Source organism: Eptatretus burgeri, chromosome 5, assembly GCF_056783735.1.
Source record: "Eptatretus burgeri isolate ZD-2024b chromosome 5, Ebu_testis_v1, whole genome shotgun sequence".
Classification (NCBI taxonomy): Eukaryota; Metazoa; Chordata; class Myxini; order Myxiniformes; family Myxinidae; genus Eptatretus; species Eptatretus burgeri.
Window position 1 is genome coordinate 41,821,110 of NC_140965.1, and position 18,706 is coordinate 41,839,815.

The window sequence follows — 18,706 nt, forward strand, 5'->3', positions numbered from 1 at the left end:
AAATGTGAAATACCTGGAATGTTGCGCAAGTCTCTTTGAAGCTCACAAAACACCTGGATCTTTCACCTTCATACGGAAGAATTTTCAGTTGTTGACAATGATGTCAATTAGTTCCCACAAATACAATCCTTCATTGTCAACTGGGAATCAAATTGAACCAATTATGACTTTTGAACTGACTTGATTTATCATCAAGTAATTGAAATGCTTCAAATTTTGTTCTTCTTTCATTGATTTCATTGTTTATTGTAAATTTTAACTCGTTCTACTTGCACTCGAAAACATAAACCACACTCAGCTCAACATGAGAACCACAAGTGACAAATATAGCAAATGTATCTTCAACCATTGGTGTTGGTGGATAAATCTAAGTGAGGCAAATGAAAAGTAATCAGATTCATTGAAAGCATGTTCATGGTTCTCTGATAGGGACATGAGAAGCTCTTGATGTGCATGTCTCGATTGCAGTCTGTCACTGCCATGGACACTCCAGCCGCTGCAGCATCATCGAGCCCATGAACACAATGACTTGTGTAAGCTGCAAGCACAACACATGGGGTTTGCACTGTGAGTTTTGCCGCCAGGGTTTCCTCCGCAACTTGTCACTGCCGTTGCACCACAAAAACGTTTGTGTGGGTGAGTTGACGCAAGCTTGGAATTGCTTTTAATAACTCAGCAAGGAGCCTGTAATTGCTGTTCATAATCTGATTATTCATTTTTTTTTCTTGGATTCCTTGACATGCTTTGCTTTTCGTTATTTAGCTCTGTGCTAATTTCTTCCGTTATTAACTTCGCCAAAGGAGACTGATGTTTGTTGCATTTGAGTCCGTTTTTTTATCTTGCCAAAACGAAGTTTTGCAAGATATGTTAGTCAGCTTGTATGTTTTTTTTTTGTTTGTTTTTTTTTGTCTGTAATCACGTATAAAAAATTGTGCAGAGCACAGTTATCATCGGAAATTTTTGTAACTTCGCATATCAGAGGCCTATAGAGGTCCCTTTCAGTGCACACAATTTTGAAGGTCAAGGTCACTTTGGCACAAATCAGGGGAAACCCTTATTTTTTGAGTAATTTTGATCGGATTGTCTTCAAACTTCATGGGAATATAGTTCATGGTCTGGTGCTCAGCTGATTAATTTTTGGTGGTGATTGGCCTTGACCTTCATGGTTAGCGCCTCAGGTCAAACATATTTGACCCCAAGGTCAAATTTTCAAGTTTTAGGAACCATATCGTGTAGTACCTCAAATTGAACACCTCGATGAGTGCTTTCTAGATATGTCAAGCTTGAGACATTATGACGTCATTTGGTGACGTCATGAGGAAAAAGCATATTTTTCATGGTTACTCTGTAGAACGATTCTCATCGGAATCTCTCGTAGGCAGATATTCCTCAAGGAGTCGCTCCTGGTGGATAGCAGCTCTGTTCACCTCAGTGTGACCTTAAAGAAGTCACATGTGGTCACCTTTTGGCAAGATACGGGTCACCCTGCGGGTGACATTGGTTTATTTGTTTGTTTGTCTGTCTGTCTGTCTGTCTGTCTGTCTGTCTGTCCGCACAGAACGTGAGTGTGTATTAATTACACTGAAGGAAGTTTTCCATTTGTAAAGGATGTGTTCCATTTAGACCCTTTATAACCCTAACATCATTTTAGACCCCTAAGACCCTTTAGAAATCTAGCATTCTTTTAATATCCCTAAGACCTTTTACACCACTAAGACCCATAAACTCTGAATGACCCCAAAACCCACAAACACCTGAAGACCCTTTAAGACCTATATGACCCTTAAATGACCTTAAGACCCTTCCTACCCATAAAATGCTGAAGATCCTTTAGATCCCGAAGACGCTCCAGAACCCCAAGCCCCTTTGAGATCTTTAACACCCTCAAGACCATTTAAACTCTTTAGAACCCTAATACCCCTGAATACTCTGAAAGCCATTAAGACTACCAAGACCTTTTAGACCCTTTTAGAACCCCAAAATCCTTTCAAACAATTAAGACCCTGAAACCCTTATACACCCTGTTAAACCCTATAGGCCCCGAAGAGCATTTATAATCTCACACCCTTAATACCCTATAGACCACTAAGAACCTGTAGACCCCATTATACCCTTTCGAACAATTAGATCTCTAAGACCCTTTAGATCCTCTTTGACCCTTTGGAACTCCAAAGACCCTTGGACTCCTTTCTACCATTTAAACCTTCACACCTTTCAGACCTTTTAATGCCTGTAGATCCCTTTGACTTTTAGACCCATTTTAGATGTTTTCTGACCCTTTAGACCTTAAATTACACCCTTTAGACCCCTTTGACCTTTTAAGACCCTTGAGGCACTTCAGACCATTTCAACCCTTTTGACCCATTTAGTACTTTTCAGGCCTGTCGACCTGTGCACGTTTCGACCTTCAGACCATCAGACCATTTAACTTTTACAACTTTTCAGACCATTGACGTTTGTCAGGCCAAGCCAGATTAGATCTGTGGCTTGCTGGAAGTACCATATAAACCTGTACTAACCTGTTTCATGGTCGAGTTGTTGGCAACTAAACCGTCTCCCCCACCAGGTTTTCTGGTGAGGAGGATGTATGGATATGGACACCCAGCAGGATTGACCACAAAACCTGTCAAAGGGTGGAGGAGCTCCTTGTGAGCCAACGGCCATCCATAAATAGTACCCAACTGTATCTGCGAACGTCCTCCCACAGTTGGGTTACTTTTTTTTCAGAGGTTGGTAAACCGACCACCGTAAAACCCTTCACTCCGCAAAACAAACTGAAAACCCACTCTGTGGGAGTACCTCCAGTGCAGCTGTCCTTCACAGGGCAGCTCACCGGATGACGGAATTGATATAAAGTCTTTGGGACCCCCACTCATTGATGATAGGAGGAAAAACACGGGGTAAACTTCCCTGGTTGGATTGCGGTGGTGCGTGGCAGAGTGGTGCTGAGGTGTCATTCACCAGATGGCGGTCTCCTTGTGTTAACCTGAGGCGGTCCCTTCGGGAGGGTGCCTGGAATGTCCTATCTCTGAGAGAGGATGATCACCTGTCTCTGTTATCTTCTGTGCTCAAGCGTTTGGACATCAGTGTCGCAGCACTCTCTGAGGTTCAGAGACTGGATAGTGGCGAGATCATGGCGGGTGGTTACACCTACTATTGGTCTGATCGCTGTGATAGTTACCATGCCCAAGGAGTTGCTGTAGCTGTGTCCAACTTGCTGACTCCAATGATAATTGAGGTAACACCGGTCAATGAGCGTATTTTGAGATGACGGATTTGTTACCCCTTGGGTGTCATTTCCCTAATCTCTGTCTATGCTCCGACTGAGGCGAGTGATCTCACCATGAAGGACACATTCTATGCCACGCTCGAGTCTGTGGTTGATCAGTGCCCTAGGTGATATACTCTTCTTGTCTTGGGGGATTTCAATGCATCGACTGGAACTGATCGGGATGGTTATGAGATGTGTGTTGGTCCCCATGGGTCTGGAACTGTGAACCAGAATAGCACTAAGTTCCTTGACTTTGCAAGAAGTCAGGGACTTCATGATTTCAGCACCCACAGGCTCATCGCTGGACTTGGTATTCCAACACTGGTGGTGCGACAAAGGAGATTGACCAGGTGCTCGTTGATGATCGCTGAAGGATGATCCAGAACTGCAGGGTCTACCAGAGTGCTCAGTTCTTCAACACTCGACCACAGGCTTGTTGTCGCAACTCTGAAGTTGCATCGTAAATCCAGGAGATTGGTGTCATCCCAGCCTTGACTGGCTGTTGGCAAGCTCAAGGATGAGAGGGCAGCTGAGGAGTTTGCGAACAGGCGGAGTGGGGATTTGTGGGATCTGGGTGCTTTTGGGAGGTCCTGAAGAGTTGTGGAGTACCTTCAAAACCACCGTCCTTGATGTTGCCGGTGGATGTCTTGGAACAAACCATTGGGTGAAGAAGAATTTTGTCTCTCAAGGGACACTGGATACCTTTGACCAGAGTCGCAGGGCCAGGCTTAATGGTCGAGCTGAGCTCTTCAGGGAGCTGAGGCGTAAAACTGTATGTGTGCTAAGGGAGAAAAAGGAGGATGATGTGCGAGGAATCTGTAAGGGGGATAGAGCATCACCTGTGGTCAAGTGATTCTCGTCCTGCTTACAGGGGAATTCACGCATTGCATTCATCCAAGTCCATCCGTCGGTGTGCTACAGTTAGAGCAGAGGGTGGTAGGCTCTTGACACAGGAGTCCGAAGTCAACGCCCGCTGGGTCGGTGACTTTGTGCGGCTGGACCAGGCTGATCCACCAGCTGTCGAATTGGGTGTCATGGGTGTAACGATCCCTTTTGCTGACCCTCCAATCAACTGTGGTCCACCTTTGTTTGTGGAAACAGGCTGCGGTGAACTGGTTGAAATGGTGTCAAGCTCTTGGGATTTGGAACATCCATGCTGAACTTCTCAAGGCTGGTGGAAATGCTGTATTCACTGTCATTGCATGCAGTTCTGTGCTCTGCCTGGAACACAGGCATCGTCCTAACAGAATGGAAGAGGTGCCTTGTTGTCCCTCTCTAGAAAGGCATGGGTGATCGCCAGGACTGCAACAACTACGGAGAGTTGCTCTCAGTGCCGGGCAAGGTCTTTGCTCAGATAATTCATGATCGGGTTCGCCATCATCTGCCTGAGCACCAGCGTCCAGAGCAGTCAGGCTTTACACCAAAGAGGTCAACGATTGACCGTATCCTTGCTCTTCGTGTCCTCACCGAACGCTGACGAGAGTTTTGGCAGGGGCTGCTTGCAGCCTATGTTGATCTCTGTAAAGTGTTCGAGTCAGTGAATTGGGATGCTTCTGGAGGATTCTTGGTCTTCGTGGGCTGGCACCAAAATTGATCAATCTCATGACTGAACTTTACTCTGGTACTGAGAGTGCTGTGGGATGTGGTGGTACCATCTCCAATTTATTTCCAGTTGTTACTGGAGTTCATCAGGGGTGTGTACTGGCCTCCACACTTTTCAGCGCTTGTATGGATTGGATTCTGGGGAGGACGTCGGAGAGATCAAGCTGCGGTGCATCGTTTGGGAATGGCAAGATCCCTGACCTTGATTTCGTAGATGATGCAGTCGTCTTTGCCGAGACTCTGGATATCCTTTTGGTGGCCAGCGAGGTGCTGAATGAGGAGTCGAAGCCGCTGGGATTACGGGTTTCCTGGGTGAAAACTAAGATCCAGGCTTTCATTGACATCTTCGATGCTGCTGTCCTGTCTGTGCCTGTTTGTGGTGAGGATGTTGAGGTCACGGAGAGATTCACTTACCTTGGCAGTGATATTCATGTCTCTACTGGCTGTGAATCAGAGGCCAATACATGTCTGTGTGGGGCCTGGGGAGTCATGGATTCACTGGATCATGGGGTGTGGTGCTGCCATTACCTGTGCAGAAGGACGAAAGTCCGAGTCTTCAGGTTCTTCGTGCTTCCTGTCTTGCTCTACGGATGCGAGACTTGGACTCTGACCAGGGATCTGAGATGGAGACTTAAATTCTTTGGTACCAGGTATTTTCGGAGAATTCTTGCCAATTGCTGGTCAGGCTTTGTGTCCAATGAGCGTTTGCTGAGAGAGACTCAAATGAGATTTGTTACCTGCATAGTCCGTGTCAGCTGCAGCTGTATGGACTTGTGGCTCATTTTCCTGACGCTGATGCTGCTCACCAGATTCTCTCAGCTCGGGAGCCTCATGAGTAGAGAAGGCCAATGGGCCGACCATGTGCCTCGTGGTTGCAGCAGGTTTATCAGCATCTCAAGGAGATGGGGATGGGCCAGGCATCTGCCTGGGGGAAGGCCAGACGGAGGCCCCTGGAGTACCGGTGGAAAGTGGATGCAGCGATGCGCTGCTCCGGCACATGCTCCCATACCTGACCTTTCCTAATTCATGTTCTATCTTCAACAACCAGAGCAATATGATCAGGTGAAGTAGAAGGTGAAGATTATTACTCCATTTCAACAGAGAAGCATATGCAATTGAGAAATGAAGGTCAAGTATTTGACGTTTCTCTTGGCATTACAAAATATTCACATTGTCAGAGTAAGTTAATGAAGCTCGAATCTGGTGGTCTTCGGATTCTCGGAACTAATCCAAAAGGAATGAGACAAATTATTAAATATCTGAGTGGTAATGGAGTTTAGATTTTATCATTTGGTTTTGATGTTAATGATGAAACTCAACGCAAATTTATGAAAAGCAGAGATTCTTGCATTAGTGAAGATACAACTCGTATTAATGTTCATGAAGATTTTGATGAAATATTTGAAGAAAACGATTTATTTGAACACATCTACTTTAATGATGAAGAAAAGGAAATTTTTTCCAATCGACCTTTACAAATCATTTGAGTATAACTTGGTTCTAAGATACTAAAGGATACTTTTGAACAAATAAATACAGAAAATGAATGCGCAAGAAAGAGCAAGGTTTAAGGAGAATCCGGAGTAAGTTTTTGTCTGTGTTTCTTCTTTACGTCTTCCTGTTGCTTTACAACTTTTGAAACGAACGGGTGAAGAATTGTATGAACAAAAACAAGAGAAACTTTTTAAACTGCTTTTAAAAACTCAACAACAAGACCCCTGTTTCTGCAGTTCCTATTATATAACCTTCCTCGCTCTTCCCTCTTTCTCGCTCTACCCCCTTCCATGCTTCCCTACCTACCCCTTCTCTCTCCACCTTCTCTCTCTCTCCCTCCCCTCCTCTCTCTCTCTCTCCCCTCTCCTCCTCTTTCCTTCTCTCGCTCACACCCCCCTCCTTGCACCCTCTCCCTCCCGGAGTGTATCGCGACATCTGGTGAGGTATCACTCTCCTTCCCCCTTCCTTGCTCCCCTTCCTCTTTCTCCCTTCCTCTCTCTCGTTTCCTTACTCCCAGCCCCCTCCTCACATCCCCTCTCTCTCCCAGTGTGTTCAGAAACTTGTAAGGTGTCGCTCCTCTCTCTCTCTCTCTCTCTCTCTCTCTCTCTCTCTCTCTCTCTCTCTCTCTCTCTCTCTCTCTCTCTCTCTCTCTCTCTCTCTCTCTCTCTCTCTCTCTCTCTCTTTCTCTCTTTCTCTCTTTCTCTCTTTCTCTCTTTCTCTCTTTCTCTCTTTCTCTCTTTCTCTCTTTCTCTCTCTCTCTCTCTTTCTCTCTTTCTCTCTTTCTCTCTCTCTCTCTCGCTCTTTCTCTCTTTCTCTCCAACTCCCCTCGTCACACCCCTCCATCCCAGATTGTATAGTGATGTATGATGAGGCATCACTCTCTCCCCTGCCCCCCCACCCCCCATTCCTCGCTTTCCGCTTTCCCTCCTCACTCTCCCCTTTCCCTCCTCACTCCCCAACCCCTCTGCCCCTATTTCCCACCCCTTTTGTTAGTATTTCCATGAATGAAGCGATGGGTGATGTTTACCTCTAAATATGTGCTTAGTTGTAGTAGTCCATTCAGTGTATGTTGGATCTTGAGCAATGCTGGGTACTTTTGTGGGAGGAGGGAGGGGAATGAGTTGGAGTCCAGAGGGAGGGGTGGGGTGGTAGGAAGAGGGGTGGGAGGAGGGACGCAGCATTGCCCAGCAATGTCGGGTACGTTTGCTGGTATATAATACATCGTAGTTATTTGGCTTAGATAGTTGTACTTGCACCCACCCACCCTCAAAGGAAGTACATACTAAGATGGGTGGAATTTTCTGTTTTTTCAAAACTTGATGGAATCAATTGAAACTTGCACATGCACAACTTCAGGATGTCCTCGTTAATCCTTGAAAGTATCAGCTTCCTATATCAAATCCTTTCAGAGGAGTACATCATACACACATACATACATACATTCAAACACTTACTGCATTACATATAGATTGTATATAGATTACTGTAATCATCTATTTATTTGGATGGAATGGTGTATTGGCCAGATTGCTACTTTGATCGCTCCTGAAAAAGAAATAACCCGGCTTATGCACATGAAACAAAAATATACCGACTGCTGATGTGCATATGTAATACATCATGATTATATAGCTCGGATAATTCAAATTGTGAATACGAGACTTCCAAAGACATCTTAGGCTGATCAGAAAACCACCATAGCAGACGCATGTGTACTCCACCAAACAATTGTGAGTGGAGTCAAGCCAGCTCTCCAGCCAATGGGTTTGAAGGCTTAATCCGCCTGCACTATGTATGTATGTATATATATATATATATATATATATATATATATATATATATATATATATATATATATATATATATATATATATATATATATATATATATATATATATATATATATATATATATATATATACTAATGGGGTATTCTTCACACATTGGAAGCAATAACGAACCAATTTTCCCCATTGTCTTGAGTCGCTCATGTGCATTAATTGTTTTCATTTATTTTTATTTTGATTTACGGATGCTTTCTGACAGTTCTCTGACTTTTACCAGTGTATCGGCTTCGATCTTCATCGGAAACCAAAATTTCAGCTTTCTACGTCACTCGGAAGGTACCAAACAATATGAGTCAGTGAGTCAGAGTCAGTCAGCTGTTAGAATGATGATGAAATATATACATATATATATATATATATATATATATATATATATATATATATATATATATATATATATATATATTGTTATGGAAATGGCCCTTCGTATGCTGCTAAATATAGGATTAGCTCAGATCCCCCATTAAATGCATGTTTAGCTAGGTTGTTTGGTAAAATGGACGTTACATGTGTGTCGGGAGGTGTAAGAGGCTGTTTTGTTGTTTGTGCGGTGGTGGTGGAATGAGGGCTCCCTCTTCTTCCTCCCCTCTCCGGACGATAGGCTCCGCCCAGTCGGCTGAGGGGGAGTGGCCTGGAGAGGGAGGTGGAGCTGGGGGGAGGAGTCTTGTCGGCTTCGCTGAGGGAGGTGTGCTCATGTTCCGAAGGAGCGAACGAAAGAGAAACTGTGAGAGAAAAAGAGTTGAGTGTGTGGAAACAGTCGCTCTCGAGGCGTGCTCGTGGTTTGATGCGAGAGAACGAAGGAGGGACAGTGTGGAATATGCCGGGAGAGACGCTGAACCTGAGTGGGCCGAGTCTGCCTTTTTGGGCAGTGGGAGAGGCGGCCTGCACGACGAGTCGGCGATCGACTCTTATGAGGAGGTGATTCTGCAGTGACAAAAACGGCAGCCGGCTTTGAGAGGCGAGTGTGGAAAAGGAAAGAAAAGGTGATTCTGCGGAGAAAGAACCTGAGAGGACGGAGTTGAGAAGTCGGGCTTTGAGGTGGGAAGGCAAGAGAGGAAACGACGGAGCCTCTGACGGTCCTTGCTCACCTCACGGCTCGACATGTTTGCCGATCCGCTTGCCAGAGCCCGGTACCTCGATTTGGGCCTTGTCTGGTGAACATGCCAGGCCTGGATTTGTGTGCTGGACCTTGGGAGAGATTGGCTGAGGCCCATCGTTGATCTGGCGGTCTTGTGCCGTCGGCCTTGTGTGGGGTCGGATTGCGCGGAGACCGCGTGCGGTGCGGAAAAGGAAGAGTACGGCACCGCCATCTTGCCATGTGGCGCGTTCGAGCTGGGGGCTCGAATCTGTGGACATCCGCTTGTTACGAGCGACATTCGTGCTGTTGACACTGTCCTCTCATCCATAAAACATCACCAAGTACTCTGTCTTGCATGCATGCTGTCTGTCTATCACGTGGTTTAAGGCATATCTCGGTTGGGACTCCCCTCAAAACCTGTAGTCCGTGGTTCCTTAGTTAAGAACGGGTTAAAGATTGTTCATAAAAACATTGTCGTGAATGTATTGCTTGTGTCGTGTTCCCCAAAGTTTCCCACTAAATCTGGTTGGTACGTATGAAGTTGCCGCTATGGATTGATTCGTGTCGCGTCAAGGAACAATCCGTTCGATTGGCATATAAAACCAAAATGGTTACAGACTTGCAGAAAACGCTCAGCATCTGACACAACCTTTCTGTAACCGGGGTTCTATTTCCCCAACTGGTAAGGTACAAGGATTACGTTGGTATCGCGATTGAAGACGCGTGACCCAAGGCCTGTGCTGAGCCGGCCTGTGCTGAGCCGGCCAGCGCTATAAACCCCGGAGACGGCGGTGGTGAGGGTGGCACCAGGAGTCGGGCGAGAATTCCGCTACCCCGGATCCGCAACAATATATATATATATATATATATATATATATATATATATATATATATATATATATATATATATATATATAGATATATATATATATATATATATATATATATATATATATATATATATATATATATATATATATAGATGTACTTACATACATTGCCTTCAGAAATTATTCACACCACTCAACTTTTGTCACATTTTGTTGTGTTACAGCCTGGATTTAATATGGATTAAATTTGATTTTTTTTGTCACCGATCCGCACAATATGAAAATGACAAAGTTCAAACCTGTTTTTAGAAATTTTTACAAATCAATTATAAATGAAAAGCTGAAATGTCTTGCGTCGGTAAGTATTCAACACCCTGAGTCAATACTTTATAGAAGCGCCTTTGGCAGTGATTACAGCTTCGAGTCTTCTTGGGTATGTCTGTATCAGCTTTGCACATCTGGATTTGGGGATTTTCTGCCATTTTTCCTTACAGATTTGCTTAAGCTCTGTCAAGTTGGATGGGGAGCATGGCGAACAGCAATCTTCAAGTCTTTTCAGAGATTTTCAGTGGTATTCAAGTCTGGGCTTTGACTGGGCCACTGAATGATTTTCACGTTCCTGTTATGAAGCCATTCCAGTGTTGCTTTGACTGTATGTTTGGGGTAATTGTGCTATTGGAACATAAATCTCTGCCACAGTCTCAGGTCTTTTGCATTCTGAAGCAGGTTCTCCTCATATATTTGCCTGTATTTGGCTCTATTCATTGTTCCCTCTATCCTTACATGTTTCCCAGTCCCTGCTGCTGAAAAGCATCCCCATGATGCTGCCACTTTCATGCTTCATGCTAGGAATGATGTTAGATTGGTGATTAGCTGTGCTCTGTTTCTGCCAGATGTAGGGCTTTGCATTCAGGTCAAAGATTTCATTTTTTGTCTTATCAGACCACAGAATCTTTTTTCTCATGCTCACAGAATCTTTCACGTATCTTTCTGCAAACTCCAGGTGTGCTGTCATGTACCTTTTCTCAGTAGTGGATTCCATCTGGCCACTCTCCCATGAGGCCTAGATTTGTGAAGTGCTGCAGAGATTGTTGTCTTTCCGGCAGGTTTTCTCATCTCAGCCAAGGAACTCTGTAGTTCTGTTGGAGTGGTCATTGGGCTATTGGTCACATCCCTGACCAAGGTCCTTCTTGCCCCGTTGCTCAGTTTGGTCAGATGGCCAGCTCTCGGAAGTCTGGGTCATTCCATATTCTTTCAATTTCCTAATGATGGAGCTCACTGTACCCTTGGGAACTTTCAACACTAGAAATTGTTGTCTACCCTTCTCCAGATATATGCCTCTTCAATTCTTTCTTGGAGTTCTAAGGGCAGTTGCTTGGACTTTATGGTGGAGTTTCTGCTCTGACATGCACTGTCACCTGTGGGACCTCATTTTGAAAGGTGTGTTTCTTTCTAAGTTATGTCCAATCAATTGAATTGGCCACAGGTGGGCTTCAATCAAGTTGTAGAGACATTTCAAGGATGATAAAGGAAATTGGATGCACCTGAGCTCAATTTGCCGAGTGTCATAGTAAAGGAGTTGAATACTTATTGATGCAAGACATTTCAGCTTTTTATTTTTACTTCATTTGTAAAAAAATTCCAAAAATATTTTTCACTTTGTCATTGTGGGGTATTTTGTATAGATTGGTGACAAAAAAAAAATTCAATTTACTCCATTTTGAATTCAGGCTGTAACACAAATTGTGACAAATGTCGAGTGGTGTGAATAGTTTCTGAAGGTACTGTATATATATATATATATATATATATATATATATATATATATATATATATATATATATATATATATATATATATATATATATATATATATATATATATTTCTGAAGATTTAAACCTCTGCATATCCTGGGCAATTCTCATATGTCCATCTTGCTGGATGCTTTTTGAGAGTTGTTTTGTGTAATCATTATATATTTTTATCGACAATAAGTTCTGAGACCTAGTATATCCAGGCAGACGTGTGCGTTCATGCATACATTATGAGTCTGGTGTTGGCTTAGTGGTTAGAGTGGCGGCTTGGGATCCTAGGGTCCTGAGTTCAAGCCCCGTCAGCCGCTGAATTAATACACCAGGGGGTCGACTCAGCCTGTCATCCTTCCAAGGTTGGCGAAATGAGTACCAGTTCCAGTGTGTGTACTGGTAGAGGGGCACTGCATCAGCGACACAGTCGCGCTACAAGAAATGATAGCTACCCCGGCAGTTAAGCTGCCATACGACCACCACCATGCATACATTTAATATGTTGACATGCCTGTCTGCTCACAAGGCTAGATTGCGATTTTTCACTGTTCATGACACTGACTTTGAGCAGCTGCATCAGCTGGCCCTCATACTGTCTGGATTTGGTACCTCGCAGCTCTTATTTGAAGTTTTGAAGTTCCAGCTGTATGGTTGCCGAGTCAACGAAGACCTGGAATGACTGAAAAAACTGACACGTGACTGAAAAAACTGACACGTGGCTGAAGGAGAAATCTAGAACGTCTATATTATTGGCATCGAGTTTTGAACCACAACTGGAGCTAGTGCGTTGAAGTCAAGAGACACTCGATTGAAAATATGAATGTTGATTGTATTCAACTATTATGAGTATTTCCTTATTATACCTTTTTGAAAGCCACATGCATCAAGAAAGAGCCTTGGTGTCCAAAAACATCATCAATCACGTGGTAAATTAAGCCACGTGCCATATATGCTTACACTCATGTGCTGTTGTGAAAGACCAAAGGATGACTACCGAGTTGCTCAAGTGGGACATTTTACTGGTATTATAGAAAGACTGAAATATTTCTGGATGTCATTTGAAACTTTATCTCATAACGACCAGCCATCTTTTATTAGTTATACGGAAGTCAAAGGAGACTGTGGTCTGGGCCACACAATGAATATGATCTTGATCTAAATACCTAAAATTATTCTCTGCCTACCCCAATAATTTGGCTTCCGCTTTACTCCTTTGTTTATTCTCATCTATATGCATCATATTGATTATATTATTTAATTATCATGTCTTTCATATATTCATTATTCAAACCAAGTACCTCACACTTCCTCTATCTTGACTAGCTTGCAACTGCAACTCGTTTGGCTCGAGCAGCAACCGTTGCAATCAAATGGGACAGTGTGAGTGCAAGGCAAGAGCTGTGGGCCTGCGCTGTGACTTGTGTGACCCAGGATACTTCTGGAATCGTGGGTGCCAGCGTGAGTGGCACTGTGGTGTCAAACCTTTGCCTCAATTCCATTCTTTTAACTTGATACTGCTTGCATTCTATTACTGATCGTAGCATTGCTTAGCAGAATGTGTGTCGATGTCACCATGTCATACCTTTGACATATGTGGCTGTGCATGCCACCATAGTGTGCTTCCCTTTATTTGAAAACAAACGACATTTTTACCAGTTAGTTTGACTCCACTTTTCCCCTCAAAATCGGTTGACTTTTTTGTATAAAATGTATTGACTCATGGAAGAGCATGAAGGAAAATCAATTGATATAATTATTTATTTTCCACTTTTTTTCCCTTCATTGTCAACCATCGTTTTGCCAGTTAAAACATACAATTGAGGCAAATACGATATTTGAAGATTCAATTGTTCTTTTCTTTGATATTGAAAATCTTGTCCCAGAGAAGAGCAAGGTGATAGAGGGTAAAAGGCAATGCATGGACAGTGAGACATTAGGACAACATGTAGATGCAATACGGGAAGGAACGAACACTCGAACGGGGAGAGGAAGGAAACATTGCAACCTGCTAGTTAATTGAGGGAGGTAGTGGAGGGTTAATTAGTCCAGAAAATATCCTGGGTAGAGATGGAGGAGGACCTAAGGTGATTGTGTACTACCAAGTTGAAACTTTGGAAGGAAGACTTGGATTGAACAGAGAAAGGAGGGTCCACCGGTGGGAGAAGAAAGGAACAAAGGAGTGGAATCGAGCTTTGAGCTTGCATGTGGGAGTTTTATGAAGGGATAGCTATAGCCTAGAAGAACATGTGTGATCTGGAGGATTTGAGAAGGGATTGGACGGTTGGAAAAGCAGTGGTATCAGTCATAGTTCAATTGCTCATAAATAATATTGCCTTCTCTTTAATGTTTGTTTTCTTTGCAGCAAATGTATGTGATGACAACCTGCTCCGTTGTCAAAATGGCGGACGTTGTCGTGGGAAGCGTGCCTGTGTGTGTCCAACACCATACAGCGGTGTACTTTGCCAGGAGTTGAACTGCCAGGATGGAGAATGCAGCCATGCTGTTCTGCACCCGGCTGCAGCTTCCATGCACACCTTTCGCTTCCTGTTCTATTACCTTTTCATAATTACGTGCCATTTATTGGCATAGTAACCAACAAAATTATCAGGCAATCCACAGTAGTGTATGTTCAGCAAGTTGAACACTCCTAAGCCTCCAACAGTGTGTTCCTGCCAAAATCACTGCAGCATTTCATCTCTCATTGTGTGCAAAACTGTCAAGTCAAGTTGACTCCACCTCGCCGAACATTCTTGGTAAAACTTCCCATCAAGAACAGATCTTTGATGCTGCTGCAGGTTTCCTTGATAATTACTGCAAGATAACTGAGGCCTGCTGCTGAATTTTCCACACTACAATAAATTGATTATTCAAGACATTGTTTTGAAAAAAAAAACAACAAATCCAACAAATGTTTCATTTCCTCTAATTTATTGAACCACTGTGGTGATGGTAGTTGGTGATATGATTGACAAAGAATCAAAGGAATAATTTCCCTTGACCTCTTATAAGTAATGTGCAACTTTGACACAAACAATCGTCGACAAAATTCTTCCCCTTTTTGATTCCCAAAGTTCCGCTCTTGAAAGGTTTCTTTCATTCTTTGTCCTGATATTTTCTTGTTTTATGAAACCTTCACATCTTTTGGTCATTTATGTCTGTAGGTACCGAGAGTACATACCATTGTCATGCTGGTGTGTTTGATTTTATTTGTTTTGCAGTGTGAATTATTTGCTCAATGAGTAATAATTTGAAGGTGAATGCAAATTAATCTTTTTGAAAACCAAAAGTCATCCATATAAATTTGTAATATGCCATGATGGACTTTTCCTGATACCAAGTCTTTTAAAAAAAAAAACCCAGACATGGCACTTGTATCATCACTATAATAGACCCTTCAGATTGCTTGTGTGTAGAAAGCCTTAAGCATATTCCACGTGATCATTGGTAGTATATGACTAACCTTTGCACTTTACTTTTTTGTTGATAGAACATTTGCAGCTTTCCTATTTACAGAATAGCTTCTGTAGAAATATGAACCTTTCATAAAGGGGAAAAAAAAATTGAGGTCTACATATGTTAGTGAGCAAATTATGTTCCCATTGACATTCTAAGAATGTCACACTGCACTTTATGATGAGTCAATGAAATGGCACTGATATTGACTGGGGATATAGGAGCCAAGACCATGTGCTCAAATTTAAACTATAAGGGTCATTCGATATGTAAAGTGAACTTCCTTTTTGTTTTTGTGAACGTCAATGCACTTCACCATTAGTTGAGGAGGATCGGTATTTCATCATTAAAACGAGGTAGTTGGTTGCTAACATAGCCGCACCTTGTACACCACCTCCATCATAGCTTCGTCATTTCAGAATTTCTGTCTTCTGAGAGGCTCTTTCTCTGGTCTGAAAAATGGAAAATCGGAAGGTTATGGTCGGGACTGTAAGGTTGATGCAACACGTTCAAGATTCGACCTCCTAATATTTGATGGTTTCTCTGGCTGAAGGTGGACAGGCATTGTCATTGCAACAAAAATTTACTCAGAAAACGCCATTGTTTCTTCCATATTGCTGGCTCGAGATGGTTATTTAGGAGGTTACAGATTTTGCCGAGTACAACACAATCCTAAAACATGATCACCTGCACCTTGTCAGTACTAGCGTGGCTTTTGAACTTTTTAGCCTTTACGTATTCACATATATTTTTTTCATATTGTGTGCGCTAATGTTTGCTCTAAGGTTCAAAGTGATGTACCCTGGCTTTATCAGTTGTAATGAGACAGGTAAGAAAGTCTTCTTATTTGGTCCAAAAGTATGCAAGTTTACAAAATTCCAGATGGTAGCATGGGGTGTGCACAACTAATTGTCCCTGTAGAATTTATACAACGTTTTTCTTTACAAGATTGAGGCTCATGGGAGAGCGAGGTGATGGAAGGTATGAATTGACAGTTGGATATGATCATCAAGATTTGATTGAACAAAAAAAAGGAGATTTTAGTTATGGCAGAAAAGAGGTTCAGAAAAGAGAACCGTGATGAATGCTTCAGATATGGCAGATCATTTTGAACTTGCTTTTATTCACATAATGTTATAGAGACTTCAGTACAGAAAATTCATTTTACTTTTCGACTCATCCTCGTATGAGCACTGCCCTTTTTAAGGAGACTAGATAGGAACAGGACCTTTTAAGCCAAGGAATAATCTCTCGTACATAATGTACACAGTCATGTGATGAAAAACATTGGGGGAATAAATTGCTCGCAACTTGGAGGTGATGTTCACCCACATACATGGTACTTATCACCTGGAGCTTGATTGGAGACGTACCCTACATCTGAAGGTTGAAGTTAATGCAACTTTTAAAGCTATCCATGATGTTCCGTGCTTTTCTTTCACCTTTTCCTTCTCTGCCTGTATTTGTTTTATATATACATCTCTATCTCCCTCACCCTTTCCCCATATGCACTGCAAAGGACAATGTCCATTAACGAGCAGATACAATCTCCTGAGACGAGGCTAAGAACTCATTGTAATCTGATGGCACTAAACAATGGCTCACGAACTGTTTTCATCACACACAATGATCTCCCAAGCTGAATGTGAGAAAAGTCTGCAAGATCATGTGTAATGGTCACAATATGCCAGATCGCAGACAGCGCTCAAGGTCATTGCATCTTATTTGACACTTTAAACTACGATGCAGTCAAGATGGTCTCCAAAGCAGATGGCGAATCGTGTTTGAGTAATGCCCTAAGACTGCCGAGCCACCTCGCTTTTGTGCAGCGGTGTTGGTATTCTGGTTATTGCGGTTTCGTGTTCTTCCACCTGGGGACAATGCTAAATGCCTGAATGGAAGTTGTATTCCATTAGATTTAAGCAGGAGTCTTTACTCTTGTGCGTGTATTATATACGTATGTGTAGAATGTATACAAACCATGTGCTCATGGCTAATGCTCAAATTTGACTTTACAAAGGCAGTATTTTGTTGTGATAATGTTTAGAGAAATCTTTATATTATTTTCCAGTGAGCCAAGAAAGATGATTGTCCTTTATTTTTTAACTGCCTCGAAGATCCGATTTCCATGTGTTCGTATAACCATGTCTTGATAGAATACTCGCTGTAAACTTACAAATGAGTGATGATTCTCCAGGTCGTGTTTATGTCAAGTATTTGCAAGCACGAAGGAAAACACTTGTAATGATCTGGAACATGTAGTTATTCAATCGAAATGGCCTGTGTTTGTTATTGCGAGCATTCGGCCGCATCTCGACTGTCATACGGAATGGCGATGTGCCAATTAATTCAGCGTTTCATTTTCCATGAACAGCAGACTTGATGTAAGGAGTTAGAGTGTTTTATTAGTGATGTTTTTCAAAAGAAAGAGGACATAATCTTCGAGGCCATCTCAATATTATTATGTTCATGTAAAATTGTGGACAGTAGAGGATGGTGGGGAACATCGTGGAATGTGGGACGTGTGAATGTGAAGAAGAGAGGTAGAAAAATATGTTTTTGTTTATGTATTTATTACCTTATACCTTTTGAGGCAGACAATCGCAGTAACAAATTGTTTCATTAAGGATTCACGAATAAGCAAATTAACGACAAAATTAACCAATTGTACGAGGACGTCTGACAAAGTAGTGCTCTTGAAGTTATTCATTCCTTATTTTGGTGAGAAAATAAATTCTGAGGCTGAACTTACAAGGAGCCTTTAGTTTAGACCTGAGTTTAGAACTTACAAGCCTTTAGTTTAGACCTGACGAACTTTCCCAGCATGCACCGAGATATTTATTAGGAATCTCAGGACTACATCAAGGTAGAAGTAAAAAAAAAGAAATTAGAATTGCACGCATTTGTAAATGAATGTAATTCAGGGTGTTACTAAATTATCTTTCCTATTTTGAATGTAAATTTAAAAAAAATAACTAATTTTTCTGAATATAAAAGCATGCAGTTTTCAACATCTTGTAGCCCAACTCAAAGGTACTTTTTCATTGTGTAAAATGAGCAAAGGTACAGGTACCAATATGAACCAAGGATCAGTACTTTCATTGTGTAAAATTAACCAAGGTAACAATTTAGACCAGGATGTGCTGCAATATCTTTGCTATTCAGAAATATGATCATTTTGGAACTTGACAGCACTGCTATACAGTACAGTATATTGTTATAGTTGCGGGACCAGTCTGGGAATGAACGAATCACGTGGGCCGTCAACCGGCCACCAGCTGGGTTCGCTGACCCAAACCAAGGTCAGAGGCCTTAAATCCTGATA

The 18,706-nt window shown here is 42.4% G+C and overlaps 1 protein-coding gene across 2 annotated transcripts in view; it reads left to right on the forward strand.

Moving 5' to 3' along the window:
• The window catches only part of LOC147026307 (netrin-G1-like), a 189,735-nt gene extending 171,802 nt beyond the window's left edge, over positions 1-17,933 (forward strand). For both annotated transcript variants that reach the window (XM_085881592.1, XM_085881591.1), the window contains 3 exons: positions 469-636; positions 13,252-13,386; positions 14,291-17,933. In XM_085881592.1, coding sequence (XP_085737718.1) covers positions 469-636; positions 13,252-13,386; positions 14,291-14,517 — 530 coding nt within the window. In that variant the 3' untranslated portion in view covers positions 14,518-17,933. The remainder of the gene's footprint in view (positions 1-468; positions 637-13,251; positions 13,387-14,290) is intronic.
• Positions 17,934-18,706: the final 773 nt, after the last annotated feature.